This window comes from Molothrus aeneus, chromosome 2, assembly GCF_037042795.1.
Source record: "Molothrus aeneus isolate 106 chromosome 2, BPBGC_Maene_1.0, whole genome shotgun sequence".
NCBI lineage: Eukaryota > Metazoa > Chordata > Aves > Passeriformes > Icteridae > Molothrus > Molothrus aeneus.
In genome coordinates, this window is record NC_089647.1 from 29,042,543 (window position 1) to 29,066,486 (window position 23,944).

A 23,944-nucleotide genomic window follows, 5' to 3' on the forward strand; every position below is an offset into this window, starting at 1 on the left:
TTACAGCTGCTGGTTCCCACCTTCTTAAGGAAGGCACTGCCCCAGTACCAGACATTATTTAGCACACACATATCTGCTCTTGAACTATTTGCAACCTAGTTTATACATGTGAACTGAAAATAGCAATGGTGTACATGAATAAAAGACCAAGGAACAACTCAGAAGTGCAACTCCCATCTCTTAGCTTTCCCTGCTGTGGAGATGATTACCTTCTGAAGGGAGACAAGGCAGAAAATTGAGGAAGAAAAGTGTAATCTGCCATAGCCAAATTAACTTCTAAATGTCAACTGGACACTGGGGTAATTCACGAAAGGATGCAGTTAAACTTCTCAGGATGAGGACAACACCATAGTGACCAAAAGAGCTACTGCATTTAGCTTAACATCTAAAACCACTATGGCCTTCATGCCTAGATTCCTATGAGTTCCTCACAACACCTAGACCATCAGGACTACATTGCCTCTCTAAAGAAAACCTTGTGTGAAAGCACATCCAGCACTGGAGCGAGCACCCGAGGTGAGCAGAGACAGGTCTGACTTACTGTGTCCAGTACATTCCACACTGAAAAGATGCAAGAGAATAATAGTGACTATGATTCAAAGGAAATTCATCTTCCCAGAACTCCATCAAGCAGGAGAGCAAATCTTCACTTTATAGTCTGAGAATGCATAGAATTTTTTGATATGTAACTGGATGTGACTAGAACCCAGGTGCCTCAACTCCTCTCTGGCAAATGCCCTAGTATGTCCAACAACAAATGAGATGGTCTTAAATACATTCCTTAGCCCAATCTAGGCAGCCAAAGGAGACACAGGCAGGATTTAGGAAAGTCTCACTGAGGGGGCTGAGCTGCCTGGCCCACCAGGCTCCTACTTGCCACTGCTAGAACAGGGTGGGACTGTGGGGGCAGCAGCAGCAGGATTCAGGCTGTTGGGTAGTGTCCAGCATTCAAACAGCTGTTCTCAGTCTCTTTTACAGGCAAAGGTTAAGATCAAATAAACGAGGCATATTACAAGCTAAATCTGAGTTAGGAGCCACCAGCTGGACCAAACTACTTTATCTGACAAAGTCAGGGTTCTTGCTTTCTGTCCCAGAAGTTCCAGATGCAAAAACCTGAGCACACTCTGACATAGCAAAAATCTGATGTGTCTGGGATGTGTTCAACTTGCTGTGTAAGCTCAGCACAAATGACACACTTATCCATAGCTTGCCCGATGACTTCCAAACATGTTGAAACTGCAATCACTGAGATATCTGTGATATAGCACATCCCAGATATTCATATACTGCATGCAAGAGTGAATCTGCTTGCTTGGGGGGAACATCTGCGATTTCCTCCTTTCCAGAGAAGTAAGCAGAATGTTTAATTACCTACAAGACAAGATTTCTAGATGGAAGAGAAGGCATTTGTTCTGGGAAGAGCATACTACCCCTCCACAAGTTAATTTGCTCCTTTCTCCCCTCCATCTCTGGAAAAGATTCTTTGAAAATTTCTCAGCAATTCAATCTTTCAATCTGCCTTTTGCTGCTAATAATCTGTTGAAATTTGGTGGAAGAAGTGCCATTGGCAGAGTCCCCTGGAGGGGGGCAGCAACTGGAGATGGTGCTGGTGATGGCAGGTGAAATTAATGTGTGTAAAAATAATAAAATTCCCTGTTTCTATCTGCTGTCTTGTTTGCTGCCTGAGGAGTACCAAGAACAGAGTGAACGTGGAGAACAAATTGCCATTCCTTGCTCCCCAGGCAGTTCCAGGATTGAAAGCATCCAGTGGGCAAGGCAAGGTGCTGAGGGCAATTTGCACTGCTGCTGTTTTGACTGGATTTGCTTGGGACAGGAGAGAAGCCAGGTGCAAGACAGCAGTTTCCAGCCCACCCCTTCAGCACTTTCCCACAAAAGTATATTCCATCTAGCTGAAAGAAGGACTCAGGTGCTCAGAAGATCGCTTGCCTATCACCAAGAAGAAATTACTACATACATTCTTCACAGGCAGGACAAGAAATTCCCCTGATTCATGTCTCTGGAGATGACTGCTCTGTGCAAAGTACTACCTGTCCTGAATTACTGATTTGTCATTTTTCCTTCTGTCTTCCATGCAGAGTCTCACAACTTCTGAAAACTCCAAGATGCAAGCGCACCATTCTACTAACTTGCAAAGCCCTGAGAACGCCTCTTCCCCAAACTATTAATAACGATCCATAGAGGAGGAGTTCACAGGGAGAAGCAAGGAACAGGTGGCAGAGATAATATTAGCCTGGAAAAGAGCAGGGCTGCCACTGTCCATGTGTTGGGAGGCTGATGTCTCACATTCATTGTCGTGTGCTAGAATGCACTTGGAGCACAGAGAAATGTCACACAGATGTCATACACAACTTGCCAACCCAAGTCCAAAAATCAGTTCATTGTACCAAATTCCCAATGAAAAAATCAAGGAAGAATTGCAAACACTGCAACACTCCTTATGTTTCAAACTCATCAACTTTCAACTATTGTATAGGTAATTTAAAGCACCTTTGAACAAAGGTGAATATCGTTTTCTCAGTCATACTAGATCCTCAGTGCTACCACAGAGGTCAGGAAACTTCAACCCTGGTGTTTAGAATTAGGCCTCTGGTACACAACAGATCATCCGGTATATTCAATGGTTACTGTAGCAATGGTAGGTTCATGCCTTGGGTTCTTCGAACCTAAAACTACAGATATACAACCCCAACTTACTCATTCCTTGATTTGTTGAAAGTCTTTGTCACCTGCAACCACAACTTCAACTCAGAACCTCTGAAAAATCAATCATGTCTTCATGTCTCAAAGCATCCCTTCAAGTATTTAATTCTACTCACCATTTTATCCTAAAATGATGCTATAAATTCAACGGTGTAGTAACTGCTTTATCCAATACATCTTTGAACATCAACACCATATTTGTATAGTTGTCCAGAACTATCAGGCAGCAAAATGAAAAAGCACCCTAACACATACTGCTACAAAAGTATGAAAATGCAGAGGGATATAAAAATTTCTGCTGAAATCTAATTTTCTTCCTTCTTTGTTTTTAATCATATCGCCCCATTTGTGAAAAGTGTTTGTTTTTTTTATTTGCTTCTTAAAAGTCTTAGAAACTTACATTTAACTAATGACTCGACTTGTAAACTTTGCCTATTTCTAAGTGATAAGCTGTAATGGGTGCCACCAATAAAACCTGATGTTAACTCCAGATGGGATTCAACAATTCAAGGGTACCAAAAAAAGTATCAGACAGTCAAAATATTAAACCAAGCCCAGAAATATTTCTGTCCTTTTAAGTATAGAGTTGCAGAGCCCCACAACATTGTGCACACATTAGAGTACAGCTGTTTCAAATCTTATGTCACATCTCTTAAAACAAGCCAAATTCCAGTGAGCTGATACCCTCTGAACACCTCACGTGGGAACAGAAAAAACCCAGCTTGATGGCATGCCACCATCTAAATTTTTCAAAACCCTGACAGAGGTTGGTCTGACATGGTGCATAGGGCACATTTATACTTCTGATATTAAAAACCAAGTTATCACAATCCCCAAACTGAACCACAAAATCAGAAAAGCACACTGTCAATTTTGATAAATAAAATCACAGTTTTAGCAGCAGATCACATTTTCATGATTTCTCTCTCTTCAAGTCAGGGAGTTCAAAGTGCTTAATTCTCTCTGTGTAACATCTCCCTCTAAGCTCTTCCTTTTGGTTCTTGAAACTTCCAAAGCACAAAAGGCAATCAATACCTTTCAAAATACCCTGTCAAAGGATAAGCTTCTCAGCAAGGTGCTGTTTTCTCTCCCAGCCAGAACAGAGCTGATCTTCCACCTTTTGTTTTGAGCACCCCAGGCAGGCTTTGTTGTACTTTGCCAGGAGCTAATCCCACAAAGGGCTCAGCTCAGTAGCAGAGACTGCAGGTAATAAAATTATGTGTCCTCAAAAATCATCAGCAACCAACACTCTAGGCACAGGCGCTTGAGAAGAAGACTCCCAGCCAACATTCTCCAACTCATTTCTGGAAAGGCTAGGCTTGGGACAGCTGGGAAGTTGCATCTCAAGGCACTTAACTCTTCCTTCTGAAAGCACCAGTCAGGAGGCTTTCCAGTGCCACTTTGTATGAAGGGAATGAGATATAAAAGCTCATATTTCATCATCTCATTCTGACTTGAGGTTGAATGATATGATAAACTCAAGGTGAAAGGCTCCAAATCCCATTACACATTCCCTCAGCCATCTACTGTACAACTGCCCTGAGCTACTATTATTTTTAATTTCATAATTCCTATGATAATATCAATCACCAAAGCTATTTTGTTTGTACCTTGAAGCACAGTGGCAGTTTTTGCAAATTTCAGTTAAATCACAAAAATCCAAATTGAGTGAGTAAGCTTTTGCCAGGCTGATTTCTACCAATTTACCAGAAGTCATTTCAGTAATATATTATCAGCATAATCCAATTTCATGATATTTTTCTCTTATCTCTTGCTCTTCCAGCAGTAAGTATGCATCTGTAAATTATTAGTACTTGGATAACACAAAATGCAGCTACAGAGACAGGAGAAGAGATGGAAAAGTATTGCTTCTGGCTGAGGAGTTACACAACACTGAGAGAAGTGAAGGCCTAAGAGTATGCAGAGAATAATTTCCTCTGAATTCTTTACTTATACATGAACAAAAATTCTAGAGGGTCCAAGTCACCATTAGCAAATCTGCAGACAGTAGTCAAGAACAACTCTACAGATGGACAAGGTGAAAGATCCATCTTGCTGCAGGCCAGAAAGAGTGCCTTGTGGGGTCAAGGGAAGATCTTGTGGGGTCAAGAAAAGTGACAGTTGTGGCTGTTTTAAGTTGCCTACATGGGGAAAAATTTGTTGGGAGGTAGCAGTTTTCTAACAGCCAGGGAGGTCACAGCTTTAAAAGTGACAACCTTCATAGCAAATGGGTACCCTACAGAGGGCCCTTTTCTTACCCAGAATTTGACAAGGAAGAAGGCATTGGCTGGGCCCCTTTCAAAGAGCTCCTTCAGGCCCCCTTTCTTCTCAGGGAACTTGTCATAGATCTGCCGGATATCCACTGCCTCGAGGTAGGGGTCATTGTAGCTGGGGCTTGACTGCCCAATGTGCACAAACAGGTGTTTGTTATACTGCAAAAAGAGGAAAAACATGGAATTAGAAAATTGCTCAGTACCATTCAGTACCTACTGAACATCCATTGTCCTTCACAGAAGACTGCTGGAAGTCAATGAAGATTTGATAGAGTTTTCTAAAAGAGCAGAAGAAATCAATAGAAATATCTCTGCTAATACCAGCTCATGCTGTTCTTTCCTTCCTATCAATACATTTATGCTTCTTCCTTCTCTGAAACACCGTTGCTGGGTTTTTTCTTCCTATTTTCACTCCTAAATCATTGCCTTGTGCTGCTGCCATATAGTCTGCAAAACCCTGAGACACAGAGTGTTACCTTGACAGGTCACTCAGCCAAACATTGATGCTCCTGTCCAATGAAAAGCCTGAAATCCCAGAGCAGATAAATCCCAGGCAAATAACACTATCTTTTCTGAACTCTCCTATCTCAGCCCATCACCAGAGTACATCTCAAGATGCAGAATCAAAAAGTTTAGTGAGAGAGGCAAATCTTACTACTTCCATTTCACTGTGGAAATACATTGATGCAAATTCATCACAGTTCCACCAATTTTAACTTCTTAGCACACCAGAGAAACACATGGCTTTAATGCTGATCCCAGCAACTTCTGATTTTGGGTTCTATATTGGAGTCTATCTTACAAGGCTGGACAGAACAACCAGCATAGCCTGGCAGGGGTTTATGACCTCAGTGCCTTGGGCTCTGGTGTATGAATATCCATGACCCTGGACAGGGAAGCCAGAAGCACAGTGCACAGACCTGGTTCTATCACTACTTATCCTCTAAGAGGAGGATATCTGGTGTTTCCCAAAGATGCCTTTCTATTCTCTGAAGAGGAACGAAGCAAGTATTTCCATACACATAGAGCAGTATAACACATCCATGATGAACAAGAGTGTCCAAAGATGCAAAATTAATGAGGAGTGGAAGCAAGGTGTGTTTCTTACTGTGTCTTGGTCTTGTTGTTGTTCCAAGAATGCAGAGAATTCTAACATCCAAAGTTTGGAGCTAGCAACCCTTCGTCCTTGCCAAGCTGGTGCTGACGGGGAAGGTGAGAGGCCAGTAGGAGATTCAAACCCTAAGCACACAGGATTTATATAACAATAATTTAGAAAAAAATGGCAATGGCTTTCTAGTAGAACACCTACTGTCAAAGCTGACTCATAGTTTCCTTATGGCTTCATTCATCATGCAAAAATATCATTCACAAGGCCCTCAGTCTACCTGTACTCTAAATTGCTTGCCAGTCACCCTCTGCTAAGACAGCATTGCCGGGGTCATGATGTAAAAGACAAACTACCCAAGTCTGACACCAGAGAAAACATGTTCAGCAACTTCAAGAGGATTTAGACAGAGCCCTAAAGGAACACTGAAATAAACTGTTTAATATCAGAATGAGGTGTCACCATTGATCTCTCAAAATGGGGAAGCTGAGAAGGAAAAGATATTTGTTATTCTACTTAATGAGAAATTAGGAACACAATCATGTTATGATAAAGAACAGTGTTCTAGAGCATGAAGTATGGTGGAAGACCAGTAGAGATATGTAAACTTTTATTCTCTGCTGAGCCAAGAAGAAAAAAACCCCAACACAACCAATATAAAACAGGAAGAAAACAAAATTTAGAAGCTTCAGCTCTCTCAGTAAAAGGATGAGCACAGGTAATAAGAGGAAATCATATAAAATTGGTTTTGGCTCTTTGAAATGTTTCAATAGGTTTTGGGGTTTTTTTAATTAACTTTCAAGATTTTTAGAGTGCTGGCTGTTTTTGAAGTTGAAATACAATTTCAAAGGAAGGAAGTATATTTCCTTACCTACCTGGTATTGGAAGCGGAGGCTGTACAGCATAAGGTTGTTGAGAAAAAGGTTTCACACTACACAAGTACACAAAGAGAGGTGGTTAATAAAAACACAACCAAACAAAAAAATATTCTTCACTGACTGTTTGCACAGATTAGATAAAGTATTTCTCCTCAAGGAGAAAGTGGCCTAAGTGTCTTTTGGAAATTATCTTTCTGTGTGGGCAAGAGAAGGGTCATGGGCAAACACTCAGAAAGCAGTAAGGGGACAGGACAGATAAAAATTTCCCTGCAGGTGTTCAGCAGGCCCTCCCTCCAGATTTGTTTTTCTGAGATCCCTATCAGCCTCTTAATACACTGGTTTTATATTTTTTTTCAAGTGGTTTTATATCTTTGCAAGTGGATATAGGTCTGGATGCCTCTCAGACTTTCAGGCCCAAATTCAGAGACATTCAACACCCACAAGTAAACACAGTTTTCAGGAGAGCTAGAGCTCAGCTCCATTTTAACACTACTGCAAGAAAAATGAAGGCCTTAGCATTTCACAGATCTTGTAATAGCTAATGGTGTTCCTCAGGCAGCAGAGAAAGCAGCAGAAGCACCTGCTTTGGATGCTCACATGAAGGAATACTTACTCCTGGGAAGATCCTGCTTGGCCTGGCAATGGTCCTTGCCAAAACTGCAAGAGAACAACACATAGGCAGAAGTCACCACTCTTAGGACAGAGATGAAAAGGAAGGCTTGCTCTTTTCTGAGGAAACAAACTGCAAGCTCACACACCTTTAAAGATGTGAATGAGTTCTCTCTTCTTTTTACATTCCTGGATTCATTCTTGTGGAGATGCTGACTGCTCTTTTTTTTTCATTCTACACACTACTACTCATGATAGGCAAAAAACTGACCCAAAAGTGATCGTTAATGTTAAATATTATGCATGCAACTTGTGTCTCTGTCTCCAAAGCTTTTATGATGCTCACTCTCTTGAAAGGACCATTTTCCCCAGGAAAGTTCCATGGGAGTTATTTTGGCAGAAATCTATGCTCAGCAAATGCTCACTAGGCCAAACTCATAGGTACAGAGATGCTGACAGACGTTTCTCTATTACGGATAAGGGCCATCTGATCAAAGTGCTGAGAAAAAGATTGGGAAATATAAATTTGGGAAAGGGTCAGGATGGCCCAAACAGATTTATTCCAAAAAGATGCTGGACTAAGAAAGTGGTATGAAAATCCCAAGGAACTGATTGTTCTCTCCCTTGTATCATTAAAAAATATACACAGTGAAACTCTATTGTTTTACATCAGTGTTAGCAAAGAATTGGACAAAACTGTTGAAGCCACATGACAGATTTATTCTACAGAGACAATGCCTTTTGGCCCATTCTGTCACAGTTCTCAGGACTTTCCTCAGCCAGTCCCAACATCCTTTCAAACAGTCAAGTGTCTTCTCAAAACTCCACCAAGTCACTGATCCACTCACCCCAGAAACAGCAGGGTAGGCTGGTCGTGGGAGACCAGGCAAGCCCATTTTACTATGGAAGGAAGTTGCAGAGATAATCTGGGCAGATGACATTGTAGCCATACTCTGCATGGCTTTATCTTTAGCTGCCTGATCCTATGAGCAAGAAAAGAAACAGAAAAAACAGGATTATTATAATGATTAACTAGTTGCCAGCTCTAATGGTCTATAAACAGAATTCGCATCAGCTTCTCTGTCAGGAATAGGCATCTCTGAAATTCTGGGCAGTAAACTCACCAATAACTGTCCTAAGAACTCTTTAAAGCTGTAAGGCTGTGACTCATTACTATAGCTTCAGATGTGAATAATCAAGCTTTCTGAAATGCTGGTTTAAAGACTGAGAAGCATTTATCCTTTCTGTCTGAGGGCTTTCAACCATACAGCTGAAAAGTTTTGTTGTGGAAAGTATATCCCTAGCTGACTCTAGTGTTTTAATAATTGGTAACAATATTCAATGGGAAAGATTCTTGATTATTAAAAAAAAAAAAACCCTCTGAGGAAAATGTCACAAAAAGAGATCATCATCATCACTGCAGAAATGACTATCTCAATTTGGGACTGCATTAGTCTCAGGTAGAGTTTATCATTTTATCCCTATCTTCAGGGAAACTTGAAACCTTCATAATCTCCAGGGCACATATGCAGGGACATTTCTTTTTGTATCTTAACAGGACTGTAGATTTACACACATTCTTACAGGCAATGACAGTGTCACAATTAGTGGGTCTGAGTTATGTATAAAACAAACAGCATTCTTAATTTCTTCTTTTCTTCAAGGTATAAATAGGCAAACAGAAGCACTTATATTCTGCCTTCCCTCCTACATCCCCTACAATTAATCTTCATCCTTTAAACATTCCACATTTCTCTGTGGTATTATAATTACCACAAAAAACTCACAGATTAATTCATAGCTTGAAGAAACTGCTGAAAGAGGTACAACAGCCCTTGCTGTCTTCTTGGGGAATTCTCACTTCCCACTTGCATTCACTAAACTGCAGTAAGTTCTCACCTTTGGGCCTCCATTCTTTCTAACCCCTCCAACTTATCTAAGGTTCTCTAAAGTTCAAAGCCCAAATATCCTAATGTGTCTAACCACAAAAGTGGAGGAGGCATCCTCCTCTAAAATCTCAGTAATAAATGTATATGTTTAAGTGGAATGATCACTAGAAATAGGCAAAACTTACACCTCTTTTTTAGAGCATCTGTGACTTCTGTCAAGTGAATGGAAGGGAAACATTTTAAATGCTGAGAAAGTTCCTAATATTCTCCAAAGCTATGGGAAATGTTTTCAGAATCCAGTCTAAATTATGTTGTAGGGAATAATTGAAGGATTACCTACATTTTTAAGGGAAATTACTGTTTTCTGCTTTTTTCTTAATATATATATAAGGACTATTTTGCATGTGCCATTGTAGAAAAGGATTATTTCCTTCCCTTATTTTCTCACTGGAAAAATTGCATTTGTCTACCTCAGTTTATTGGGAAGATGCATTTACTTGTGGAGGTACTAAAAGTTAAAAGAAAATGTAAAATAATTAGGGAAGGAGAGTATTTTACCTATTAACCTTTGCTGTGCTTTTGTTTTGTTTAAATGCTTGACAGACTGCTGGAAGGAGCATGTTTTTAGAAAAGACATCTTTCTGTTTCAGTTCTATACTCATTTCAAGTGTTTTCCAGTATGAAAAGGAAAAAAAATAGAAAAAAGATAACAAACTTTGATAAACATGATAAAAACAATAAAAACTTTAACCAAACATTTGCAATGTTTGTATTTTCTTTTATTATTCTTTAAACACATTATAATGATGATGGTGATTATGATGATGATGATAATACCATCATATCACCATGATTTCCCAATTTTTTCCTTAGTGCAGATGATATCTATTAGCCACCCAGGGCATGGAAAAACTACTGACTTTTGGGAACAGAGTTTTCTTCAAGTTTTACCCTATTTCCCCACTGTATCTTTTACAGACACAGTGGACATTTAAAAAACACTCGTTTGTGTGGAGGTGGAATTATTGCAGTCACTACTCTGAAAAATCATCATGTAGCTGCTCTGATCACTAGGATATAAACACAAAATCATGCACTTGCTATGGAAAATGAGCAGTGATAGGAGAGCACACAGCTGTCAGCAGGACCTTGGAGGAAGGGCAGCAGCTTCTGTGATTTCATTTCCCTGCTCTATGGAAATGGCCAGCGAAAGCAAAGAAGTAAATGAGTTGAATCAATGCTCCTGACCTGCCACTGCAGGTGGAAAGGAACAGCCTGGTCCTGGGGAAGGGTTCTCTGCAGGCAGCTGGGCAGAGCTCACAGCATGGCCTGGGTGTGTAAAGGGACAGCAGCCAATGGCTCCATGGAGCTCCCCGAGACACCTTCATTCCCTGAGAACAAAACCAGCCAGCGCCTGTGAGCTAAGTGGGAACAGGCTCGGCTGACTGGCTTTCCAATCATGCCCAGCCCCAGAGCTGTGTCACACAAGGAACAGAATCAAGGTTACAGATGTAAGCAGCAGTGAGGCTTTTAACACCCTGGGCAGTTGTTGTTTCCTGCTCGCTTTAACTTGCCTCTCCAGCAGGCCTCCACCTGAACTCACCACTTAACAGCACCACAGGTTTCAAGCTGAGGCAGCCCTACCTGGGTGCACTGAATTAGATAGTTGTAATTTGTGCCTCCTTCTCTTTATCAGAGCAGCTGGTAACACAACAGGCTAATAAAAGACACAGCACAGCTTTCTAAAATGGGGCTGGGATGTGGGGGGGTGCTGTCATGGCTTAGAGACAATCACTGATTGCAACAGAGCTGCATGCATGTCAGCCCTGGGCAGCTGAGTGCCAGCAGCTCAAACACAGGACAGTCCATTTGCCCTGGTGCCCAGTGAGGAGCTGCCCAGGCAGCCAAGAGGAAGCACATGCTAACAGCCATCCCTCAGTAGTCAGGGCTGGGCTGTCATGGTTATTGTCACCTGAAGCATGGAAAACCAGGAAAGCAAACTCTTCCTTCCAGATTACTTAGGGCCATACCAAAGAGAAAGGTCAGCATTCACCTTCCTTCTCTGGCTGTCTCAGTGAAACATAACAAGTCTCAGACCTCACATCCTGCTCAGCAAGCCCTTTCTGGATAGCTCACATTTTAACAGGGGACAGACACCCTCTTCTGCAATTGTCACATACAAACTTGACCTTCTCAACATTTCTGGCAATTCAGTCTGAGCACATAAACCATTTCCCCACATCAAATCCGAGTGGAAATAAATGTCAAGAGGTTCATTAGGGTGATCTTGGAGCTTTTCCTATGGAAAGGAAAACACAGCTTTTCTCAAACAAGTATTCAACCATTTTCTCTTTCTCGTTAGCACCGGCCTCTTCACATCAGGTCTGAATTAATCAAGGAGCAAAGTCTATTCAGCTGGCACCATTTTACCTGAGAAGATGCCAGCTGGCTTTATTGCTTCCTCTCAGTGGACAACTCCACATCACCACCTCTAGTAGAGGTGGAGCTGGTGCTCTGATAACTCTAAGGCCACCACAACACCAGCAACTGCTTACTGGTCAGTACTTGTAACCATAAACAATTCCTGCTCAGGTAAACACTCTCTGCACACTCCTAAGTCTAAGGGTCTTTCAGATTTGAATGACAACAGCATAAACTGGAGGTAGAAATAAGACACATGAAATTTAAAAAGTTATTGTTTCTTTATTCTTTAAATAGAAATTGCTCCAGACGTCACAGAGCTTCAACAATAATGAATGTTTGCACAACATTTCCTGGGAAGAACCTTTTCCTCTCCAGCTCACTACAGTTCAGTGATTAATCTCTCAGGCTTTTTAAAGGCCATTCAAAGAGGGAATAGCTGACCTGGGGGGGCTTGTGTGAAACTGCTAAGGGATATCCATCATACCTTGAGCTTGGCTTGGATCTCTCTAGCTTTCCGCCTTGCCAGCACCTGGATGTGACTAGATACCTGCATTGAAAGACAAAATTCCATGTTCATTCCAGAGGAATACTTGGCAGCCTCTTGTAGAATTAGGCAGTTATTTAGGGTTGGGGGTAGGAGGGATTGGGGGTACCAAGGAGCTGCTTTTCTGCACATAACTCCAGTGCCATGAAATGGGGTGGAGGGCCTGCAAAGATGAGCCATCTAAGGCAGGTCCAGGCTGCTCAGTGCTTTGTCTAGCATAGCCTGGATATTCATGCCCAAATTACAAAGATTCCTTTTCCATCTTGTGTGACAGGTACTTTCAAAATCATCATTGCTGACTTATCTGCTTGGGCTAAACAAGAAATCTTCATGCAGAGAACCACTGGTGCTCCCTGAAACATTCATTAGTAGGCCAAGCAAATAAAATCACACTTTTTAACAGCAGAAAAATTTGTGGGTCACGATATGATTGGCAGACATGAGCATTACAAACCTCCTGTAAAATGCCTGAGCTGACTCTTCCTGCCATTCTTATTAACCAGCTCAGCATAACAACCTCCTTCCACCAAAGTCAGAAACTACCAACAAGCGAACAGCAAGAAATTTGTTCTCATTAGCCCTCATAATCTCTAAAGGTCCACAGAAGCTAATCCTTCCAGAGAAAACTGTACCTTACCTGTTTCCTTGTGCGTGTTTTCCCTGTTCTCAGCTTAATATAGCGGGCAATCAACTCATTTCGGCCTGGAACACAGAAATAATGCAAATCCAAGTTTAGAAAGCAGTGACCCCAACAAAATAGATAATTCTATTGTGTATCTACAGAGATCAGCAGCAGGATGACCCTGTCACACTCTTTTCCTTCTTAGAAAGGAACTTATTAGTACACATGGTAGAAGTCTGAGTTTTAGGAGCAGTCTCCTATAACATCCCCATAGACAAACTGACAAAGTTTGGGCTAGATAGCTGGACAAGGTGGCTTGGTGAAAACTGGCTGAACAAATGGATGGGGTCTCAGCTGACAATGAGCTGAAAGTGAGGCAGCAATGCACCCTTTATGGCAAATCCCAGTTGCCAACAGGTCAAGGGAAGTGATCCTTCAGCTCCACTCAGCATAGCTGAGGCAACATGTGGAGTACTGAGTCCAGATCAAGTCTCCTCAGCATGAGAAAGGTGTAAACACACTGGAGCAAGTCCAGCAAGAAGTCAGCATATATTATTAAGAGACTAGAGCATCTGTCCTATGAAGAGAGGCTGAAAGAACTGGGTCTGTTCAACCTGGAGAGGACCTAGGGGCAGTTTTTAATCAATAATAATAAAATAAATACTGATAGGAGGCAATAAAGGGGGAAAGGGAGCCACCCTCCTCTCAATAGTGCCCAGAGATAGAACAAGAAGCAACTGATACAAATTAACACATGAAATTCTGTCTAAAAAGAATTTTAAAAAAAAGAAAAACCCAACCTTTTCTATTCTAAAGGTGGTTAAACATTGCCACAGGCTGCCCAGAGAGGCTGTAGTCTTCATCCCTGGAGGATAGTAACAACCTACTGGACCCTGCTTGAGCAGCAGGGCCAGACTAGGCAGTCTGAAGATCCCTTCCAACCAAAAGGAGCCTGTCATTCTGTGTAACCAAGTCCAAGAAAATAAACAACAAGGGGGAAGCACATGGAAACAGCTACATAGAATTTATCAGTGTGATATGATACACTGAATTACAAGTGCTTTCAGGCTCCTGCAGACAGACTATTCAGCTTTATTACTCTGGCTCCTAGTGTATCACATCTAAGCAGTCACACAGATTTTATAGTCTTTCTGGAGATGGAGGAATTAAGAGCAGAAACAGAAAGGCAGAAGTTACACATCTGAACTCAAGGCTGGTTCAAAGCAGAAAACATGACAGTGAAAGAGCAGGCTCTGCAAAATAAAACATTTGTGGTCACCACAGTAGTATCAAGATAGTGCTGCAATAAAAAGTTGGGAGTAGGAGCTGCAAGGCTGTGAGACATCTTGATATGGCTGCAAGTGTTTGCAGAATGAAGCAGGAATGAACCAGGAAACAAAGTCACAGCTCTTTTATAATTATAAAACCCTAGTATTGTCTGTGGAAAGTTTGTGGGCAAAGAACTTGTATATTAGGACATCACAGACATGAAAAGGCAAGCAGTGAAATCAGTATTAAACTATCAGTATTAACTATTCCAGTAGTTAAATATTTCATGAAAAAGCAGTAACTTTTTTCTATTTTAAACTCTTATTTCTCTCAACCCTGAAATAAAGTGTATGCAAGGAAAGACTGCTGAAATTGACCACTCAAGCCTTTAGGGAAGGAGTGTCAAAGCCCTTAATTCCATCTGTTTCTGAAACAGAACAATGCAAATGTCCATGACTGCAATTAGGCCAGGTTCATGAAACACAACCAATGCACACATAGGAATGGGAAAGCATTTTACATACACAGATCCTAATCTTTCATTAATAGTGTCATTGTAGCAGCTCTCCTTATTCCCCTGGGAGAAGAAACAGGTCTGTAGCTGAGAAATCCACTCCAGCTCCTGTAAACACAAATTAGGAACTGTGTCTGTGCCAGAAACACAATGCCCTGCCATGTAAGCACTGACCTCTTCAGTTCCCACAGCTTCTGCCTGAGCACAGTGACATGCCCAGGAGAGTTTGGTGGGAGCAGATGCTGTTCTGCCACCTTCCACCTGGCTGCTCTTCCAACCCACATAAACCATTTTCACAAAGCTGAGACCAATTATAGCAACACACATCCACACCACCTTCCTCCTGTGCCAACAATAACATTTATGGCTTCTCAAAGCTTCCATCTGTTTAGACATGGATCCAAGCTGAAAGGTAAAAAACAACTGAAGTGATTCTTCTCAGACAGATGCCAACATAAGAAATTTCAGAAGGACTGTGTGACAAACATCTGAAATGGGAAATGTGCTGAACAGAACAAGGCACTCAAACTCTATTATCTATAAAGAAAGAAGGGAATTTTTGTTTCAACAAGGGGATCCTTTGAGAGGCAAGGCGAATGAGTTGATGGAAAAGAGGGGAAAAACTAGCCTTGAGAAGAAGTGGACGTGGAGAATTTGAAGCAAACTTCTAAAGGGCATGTATCAGGCTACACTGAAAATTTAAACACATGGGAACTCTCCAGACACTGGCTCAATTATGGGTGATCCTTGCAAAATTAATTTCAATGGATTCTCAACCAGATACAATAAATTTTATGGAGCAAATTCATACGTATAGTGTGTCAAGTAAAGAAATTATGGAGGCTGAACAGTCTGACAGAACATTATTCTGCTACAATAGTAGGGGCTGCAGGGTAATTGGTCTGAGAGGATGCCATGAACAGCTCTGTGCCAGTCATAGTGAATTCCAGCCACCACCAAACTGGATGAAAATAACAATCAATCCATCAAATCCTCAACCAGAGGAGCACAAGCCACCTTTGCTTGAATGTATTTTGGAAAGGGCAAGAGCCGGTAGGGACAGGAGACACATGAGGAGACACAAGAGGAACCACAAAAGGAGACATGAGAATGCACAGGAGAAATACAAGATATGTAAAAAGATGAATATAGAGAAAAGGAGACATGGTAGGGGACATTCCTGGGGATGTGGCTGGAAAAGTAATCTTGGAAAAAGTTGCTCCATGACAGAAGAACACTTTGAGACAACTGCAGCACCCACGCCAGAGCAGAGACAACCCTGAAAGGACTGCTGCCCACTGAAAACCCATGCAAAGATGACAAGCAGCTAGAAACAAGGAGCACCAGAAGGGAAACAAAACAAAACAAAAAAAGGCAGGAATTGGCAGAAAGAGACCTTTACACAGTGATGCCAATCTCCTGCGTCACCCAGCACCTCATCAAGGGAATTAAGAGGGACTGAGTGTTAGAGAGAACAAAAGAAGGGAAACAGAGTAGGAAGCAGGGAGGAGAGACAATAAACTGTAGTCAGGCCTGGGAAACTGGGAGGTATTTCCATAAGTGTGCATTTAACTGTTTGTCTTTGACAACAGCAGCAGCAAAAATTGCAAAGTCCTCTCAGGCCATGTACTTCACCAAAAAAGACTAGTGGGAGGGGAAATTGTTGTACAAATTGCAGATATTGGATACCAGTACAGAAATTCTCTAGAAAGAAACTCTACACAGAGATCATTTAACTGTGGATCATCAAAATTTCCAGTTTTAGAATTCACTTCCCACTTGCTAATATCTCTCATAGTCTTCGTATTCCAGAAGTGTGTCCCCACAGTCAGGTTAAAACAGAAAAGTGGCAGGTTACATTAAGGTAATAAAGATACTGGTAGCACAAAAAAGAAAAAAAAAAAGAAAAAAGAAAAAAAAAAAGCCCAAACAAAAAACCACCACCAAACAAACAGATCACTCTACAAAGACATTCATCACAGGGATTACTAAATATAGAACTATGTAAATTGCCAAGCCCAGTAAACTGCAGCATGGCAGTATTAAATTACCGTGAATCAAAACTACAAGAGAAGCAAGTCCTAAATGTCTTTTGTGTTTCTTATCAGTAGTTAGATGTAAGCAGGTGTAATGTGGCTGGAAGGCTGTATGCTCACAGGCTTTGGAAGGCACCTTCTTTGTTTCACAACCCCGGCTGCAGGGTCAGCAAAGACCAGCACTCCTCACTTGGCTGGAGCAGGCAGAGCTGTCACAAACTGTCAGATGGTTCATTTTTTAGAGCCATGTAAAGTGTCCCTCAGTAATCTGATCATATGTTGTGTTCTTAGAATAACTCCCGCTGAGGTCTGCCATGGTCACCAGAACCTGCCAACAGTTGTGACTCCTCTGTCGAAACCGCGCATTGGGTTTCACGGAGCTCCAGCCAACATTCCAACCGTGGCACAGCACCTCTATCCTCCACAGAGCCTTCCCCTGGGAAGCATGGCACCAAAAAAAAAAAGCAGTCAAGAGATACTGCCTTACAGAACATTCTTTACCTCTCATTCTTAACAGATAATTTTCCAAGGGCAGCAATTTGGCTCCCATTCAGTCTTACACTAAATTGCAAAATTTTGCATTCAATAGTTATGCAGGAAGCAACTGCTAAGAGAAGTGAATAAGGAGGCTTTTGGATTCTCCATTCTACACCTGCGCACCTTTGAATATAACTGCAGAGAAGTGTCTTCCTGTAAGGAAGAGGGATAATCAAAGGGAATTCCCACCACCACAGAAAGCATTTTCCAGTCCTACCTCAAAGCTTCATGCTGACTTTCTGTTAGTAAAGGTATATTAATTTTTCTGCCTCTCATAAGCAGTATCTCATTAGGACTTAACACTTCCTCACACACCTGTTGCCAAAGAAAGTGAGATCAAAGAATTCAGTGATCAAAATCCTTTCAGTGGGAAATGGCATGGAAGTGTCATGTTTCATGGAAATGGCATGTTTCTTGGCAGATTCAGTATCTTTCTGTACCCAAAGCAAACACTAACAACTACCTATAAGTAGTTCTATAAGAGAAGCAACTATCCAGCTGTATCCAGTGAAAGGTTTATCAAAGCAAGGTCAAGAAAACCATCTCAATTCTCATTTCAATCTCTCTGTGTCACTTACTGATATCTCCTGGGACATGACTATCTCCTTGAACTTAATTAATTAACTGTTGGTTACAATCAGCATAAACATAATGAAATGTGTGCATCAGACAAATAAATCTAGACAAAAGAGGGAAGGTAAGGACACCTCATCTGTCCACCAAATGTCAGTGTTTCTCTGTGCATACAAAGCAAAACCAAGTGCCAACCAAGTCTTACCAAGACAGACATTTTGGACAAAAGCGGTGCGGTTGCATGACCATACAGGACTAACTGCCACTGGGCTCTGCCCCATCCATAGCTCCCTCCACAGCCTTACTTCCCATCTCTCATTCCACTGTTTCCTCCTCCCAGCTATGCTAAATGTCTTCCTGGACATCAGCTGCTCCAGAAATAGGTCTACATGTGCAATAAACCACATTTTTGTCTTTTTGATGGTTATCAAGATGCACAGACATCCAACTTTTACTAATATAATAATGTTTTAATGCTACCTTTATTAAGACTTACTTTTCATCATAAACTGTGTTTTTTCACCAGAGCCTTGGTGAGATTTTGTTTGGTTCCTCTACTCAGGAGGCAATATTGGAACTTAATACACCACTATGACCATCACACAGTGATCATTTCCCATGACCATGGAAAACCATATTGCATTTTATGGCACTGACCCATCCTATGAAGACATCTTTGACCCCACCAGAGCAGAACTTCAGTGATCAATAGTCAGGTTCGAGTTTCCATAGCAGAGTTACACACACCAATGAGTTTTATATTCAGCTGAAAGAAGAAAATTTCCTCACTCTGATAATTTATTCCCTGCTTGAATTTTCTCAGGGTGAAACTTCCACACAAAGATTCTCTGAGCTCATGCACTCCCTACAGTAAGGGGATTTTGAGATAAAGAATCAAAGAAGGATAGGCCAGTATTTCTGAAAAACATCAAAACAGCCAAAGCCTGAAAACACAACATTGAAGTGATTAGCACCATCACAGTCAGCTCTTCCCCAAAATACCAGTTTTCATCATTTGACTGTGCAAGTTCTGAGCTCCTTCCTCTTCTGAAATGAGAAATTCAAAGCTTTATTTGCTGGGCAGGATGTACCAGTCAAGCCCCTCACATGGCAGTCGGGTGATTCATCTGTCCGAGGTCATAAAACTCAGTTGTTTCATTTACTAACTGGTCTAAACACTGAAACCCTCTCTTGTGTAAAAGACCTTCTGCTGGAAAGGTGTTTACCCCTCTCCTTTGCCACTGCACAACCTAAATTCACAGCCAGAAACACAAACAATGCTACCACCATTTAGAAACTGCTGTTTCTTGATGATCAGTTTAAGATGCTTCACACAAGGTATATGGATGGGGATAATAATTATAGACCCTGCAGTTTTGGAGAAGCCTCTTACTGGTTCCAAACAAGTACTGGACATAAATGAAAAGTCAGTCACCATGGGTGTAGTTAGAACAAAGGGAAGAGGTTTCCCTCTCCTTAGCTGTCATTCCTCCTCCTGCAACATTCCATCAACTCCTGTGTGCAGCTGTAGCAACTAAATTCATGGGAAAAGGGGAGGGGGGACAGGGGAGGAAAGACTGACATGCACCACTCTAATTACCAATAATGAAAAAATAAAACTCCCCATCCTCATATGGATTTTGTTGGTTTTGATTTGTTTTTCTCCCCATCAGCCTATTTTTAAATGGACTGGTGAACTAGTTCATTTTGCAGTCACATTAACCACGGCAGTGGCACAGCAAAGAGAACAGAGGAAGAACTGGTGCAGAACCTCTTAAACCAGTTTTGCCACCAGAGACACTGTAGCCTGGAACTGTACTCCACCTAACCCTCACACACAAACAGGCTGGTAAGAAAATGGGCAAGGCACTTCCTGTGCCTGCATCATTTGTCTAAAGGCTAAACAGCGTTAAACTGCCTCGTAATTACTGCCCCAAGGGCATGTGAAGTTATTCCTTGTAAAGGTGAGTACTTTCTAAGGTACAACAATGTACACAGGCAGAAGTCCCTCCCCATCAGCCTAATGGGAAGCTCCAGGCAATGCAGCTCTTCACCACACCTCAGTCTTTAATAGTGCTTTTCAGTGCATAAATTGAATGTCCTCATCAGCTGTGTTTTCCCACATTATCGCCTCAGGCCACAGAAATGTAAGTTAATCCATCCAATAAGTGCTCTTCCATATACACGTTAAGGGCTGCAAAAGGAGCAGAGCTGGGACTTGTTCTGGTACTTCCCAGGGTTAAGACTGATAAGAACCCTACAGAAAGTGTTTAGATTCAGTTTGGCTGGGAAATCTCACAATTACACCGAAGCAGCTGCATATAGTAACATGAGTCCTTCATATACCAGGAAAGAGCCAATAACAATCCTACATGGAAAGGCATGTCAAACCAACAGATTTCAGTCTCTTGGGACACCTGAGAATGACCCTATTGAGGCACTAAGACACTTTACTCACCAAGGCCCCGGTTCAGAGAAACTTGACTATTGAGGGTAGCACTGAAACCCATCCTTAAGTGTAACAGTATTTTCCAGTTACCATCAGTCCAAGTTCTACATTCCAGACCTGGACATCTGCTAAATTCTTCTTTAGATCAATAAGCATCTGCTCGTTTCGGTATCTTCTAATAACTGTGGGGCATCTGAAAGCAATTCTCAGTGATGTTGCCCTAAGGGATAGCAAAAACTTGAGCCTTTCTACTGATTTTGTGGTCAGCTGCCCCTGCCAGCAGCAAGAGTACAGAGTTTCTGGCAGATTTCTGCCCCACGTGCTCATCTTGTGCACTTTCCAGATGACAGGCTGGTCAAGACTGGTCAAACCCAGATGAGTGCTCAAAGCTTCAGCTACAACAGAAACTAGAGCTAAAAGGGGTCTGTGAGATCTGTGCAGCCACTTGCTGCACGACCATGCAGTTCTCAGGGCAGCTGCTCTGGTCTGGCTCAGTCCTGCGAGGAACCATGACTGCTTCACTTAGCAAGGAGAGCAAAAGAACCCAGAGACTGTTCTTGCATTATATAAATAAATGAATACTGATTTTTTAAGTGGAATAGCTGCCACCACTCAATTTCAGTTCATAGCATCATGATTGACAGTGCACCCATTGCTTGTGATCACTTTAAGCCACCAAGTTAAAGAATCAGCAGAAACAAATGCCTGGACACTCCTGAAAAATGTGGTTGCCTTTCCCCTTCCCTCTCTCTCACCAGGACTGTTCCAAGGGTGAGTTCAACTCTAATCTGGCAGAAATCTGTCCAGCTCATTTTGCCAACCTAGTTTGCTATCAGTTTAGCAATCTAACACGGATCCACGAGGAGTCTTCTAGAAACTGATGTTTGCCTAAAGAACAGGAGCACAAAACTGGAAGCAGAGCAGGGGAGCAAGGAAACAAGACTAGCAACTCCCTCTTTTCTTCTGCTGTGAACTGTAAGGTCATCTCACCATTTCTGAAGGAAATATACTCTTGGTCTCAACACAACTGTTCTACACCATCCCAACATTATCAAGAATAGTTGTTAAAGATGTCACACTCTGTAACAGATGAAAAGAGAATGTGAACAGAAAAACCTAGCAGAAAAACAGATTAAATAATTGCATAGTCACCCAGGGACTGGTCTGGGTAATAGCTGAATTCTGCCAAGATCATGAAAATTCCTTACAATGGCTTGTGATATTCCCTGTTCCTTCCCACCCTGCTCTCTTTCATATAATACCAGCACAATTCTCTTCCAGATTCTTTAAGTACCTGTTCCCTGATTGAGTCTACCGTGTAAATCTGATAGATAACTGGGCAACCATGATTCAGGCAGGAGAGCAGGAACATGAGGACGACAAAACTATTTAAGCTGCAGAGATACCTAAAAATGCACATGGATCCAGAAGGGAATTTGCACAAATCTAGGTGCTTCAGCTACCTGATATACGAAAACTTCTATATCTAGATTTGTCAAATCACTTTCCAACAACTTTAGCCATAAAGGATCAGACTAAAAATGAACATCACAAGTACAGCTGGCTTTGCCTCTGAGCCCAGGAGCAGATGAAATAATTTTTGAAGGTCTTTCCCAGCACCATTTTCTAACATTCTGCAACCAAAGCTGATGATGCCATGTTTATAGGCAGGAACGCTCCTAATCCCCAGTCAGGGTTGAAAGCAGCACTGAACTGAGTGCCACACGTGCTGCTGTGTGTTTCCCTGCAACACTGCCATGCTTAGAAGCCTGCCTGAATCTGCAGTGCTTGCAGTCAGCAGCTTGGGCACTGCTATTGGGTTACCTCAGCAAGCATTGGTTACACTCCTTGCACTCCTGCCCACAGACTCCTGGAAAAGCATTTGCAACTATTGTACAAATCAAACCCAAGAGGAAAGAGGAGTGATTCTAAAGGCATTTTACATGAAAAGTGTCATTTCCTCTTCAAGAAGCCAGAGACAGAGCAAGACTCTGGCTGTTTATGTGCATGGAGTGAGGCTGAGAACGTGAAGGAGTACCCAGAAGAAGGGTCACAAGTTCAAGGTGACAGCAATGAGCAACAGCTGCTGGCTATGCACCCTTCAGCAGCAGGTGTACCCAGGCCCCAGAGGTTTCAGTCAGCTCTGCCAGTGACCAACAGATTTACAAGACCATCTGTCTGGGCACAAACTGCACACAGCCTTCCCAGCTTTGCTGCCCAGATCTTCACCACACACAGACAATACAGGGCTTGTTATGGATTAGCCAATGAGCAACTGTTTAGACCAATAGACAGCCCTAGTTCTCCTGTGCTCATTATCTGGATCCTACATGAATGAGAACACTGCTTGTTCTTTTGGCTGTAAAACTGGCTTTTTCTGAACAAGCAGCTTCCCTTCACTTGGGGTGCTAGAAAATGGAAAGGTAATGTTGTCTCACACTGGTTTTGTTTAAGGAGTGCCTCTGAAAGAGACTTTAAAAGAAAGTTCACTTGATAGGTTTTTCATACTTGCACTGAAGAGTTCCTTTTTTCCTAGGCCAGGTGTCCACACAATCTGCATATTGACATTATCAGCTCTGTCCATGTATATGCACACCCTTTCTTGAGAAATGCTGTCATCGTTCTCTAGTCAATGTTTGGCTAATTGACAGAAGACAAACTCTGAGAAAGCACTCCTGGAATTTACCTAGAAGTCTGCTCTTTTTGTTTCAGACCTAAGGAAGGGCTCCGGCAGTCAATCACTTAAATAAACATGCTCATGTCACAAAACCACAGGTAGTATGAATCACAATACTAACAATTGACCAAAAAATGCAGACATTTACAGAGTAAAGCCACCTAATGTCCACTGTTCTCTTGTTTCCTGTGTAAAACCACAGCACTTCCCATCTGGAATCCTCCTCTCATTCACAGATACACGTGTGCACATGCAGACACACCCTTCTCTGGGACTAGTTCCACAAATACAATCCTTATAGTTTTCTCTGATACAATTTTAAAAGCCCCCAACAACAGCACTTCCACTGCAGCCTTTCATAGGAGAGAGATCCCTCAGCACTGAACACCATGTTGTCCTGAAGCCTTTGCTGATATCCATCCTATATTCTCTCTTTCTCCCCCATTAATCCTAGTCATGCTCACATGTTCCACATAAAATCCCTCTCCCTCCTAAATGTTAACACCCTTCAAATATTTTTAGACTGTTATTATGTGTCCCCCCACCCTCCACCTTTCAGTCATCACTTAGCCAAGCTATGTATATTTAGCTACTTTAATCTTTCCTCCTAAATCAGTCCCTTCAACCCCCAGAGCTCAATGTTAAGTCTGGTATGCTTGCTCTTCTCAGAACTCACTCCATGTTTTTGAGATCTTTCTGGTAACGTGTTTGCAGAAACCTGTCCAGAAGATAGCTTTACATGCACTTGTTTTAAAGAGAGAAGAAACCCAAGTCACTGGGCACTATTAACTTTCATTTTCCATATCTGATTTTTGTTCCTGGAT

General features: G+C 41.9%; 1 protein-coding gene across 1 annotated transcript in view; it reads right to left on the bottom strand.

Annotated features, from left to right (window-relative positions):
- TEAD4 (TEA domain transcription factor 4) overlaps nucleotides 1-23,944 on the bottom strand; it is a 36,648-nt gene that overhangs the window by 7,138 nt on the left and 5,566 nt on the right. The window contains exons 2-8 of the mRNA XM_066570000.1: nucleotides 13,081-13,145; nucleotides 12,384-12,446; nucleotides 8,435-8,569; nucleotides 7,591-7,634; nucleotides 6,975-7,030; nucleotides 6,103-6,233; nucleotides 4,980-5,153 (exon numbers count right to left, since the gene is read on the bottom strand). Of these exons, the coding sequence (XP_066426097.1) occupies nucleotides 4,980-5,153; nucleotides 6,103-6,233; nucleotides 6,975-7,030; nucleotides 7,591-7,634; nucleotides 8,435-8,569; nucleotides 12,384-12,446; nucleotides 13,081-13,145 (668 nt within the window). The remainder of the gene's footprint in view (nucleotides 1-4,979; nucleotides 5,154-6,102; nucleotides 6,234-6,974; nucleotides 7,031-7,590; nucleotides 7,635-8,434; nucleotides 8,570-12,383; nucleotides 12,447-13,080; nucleotides 13,146-23,944) is intronic.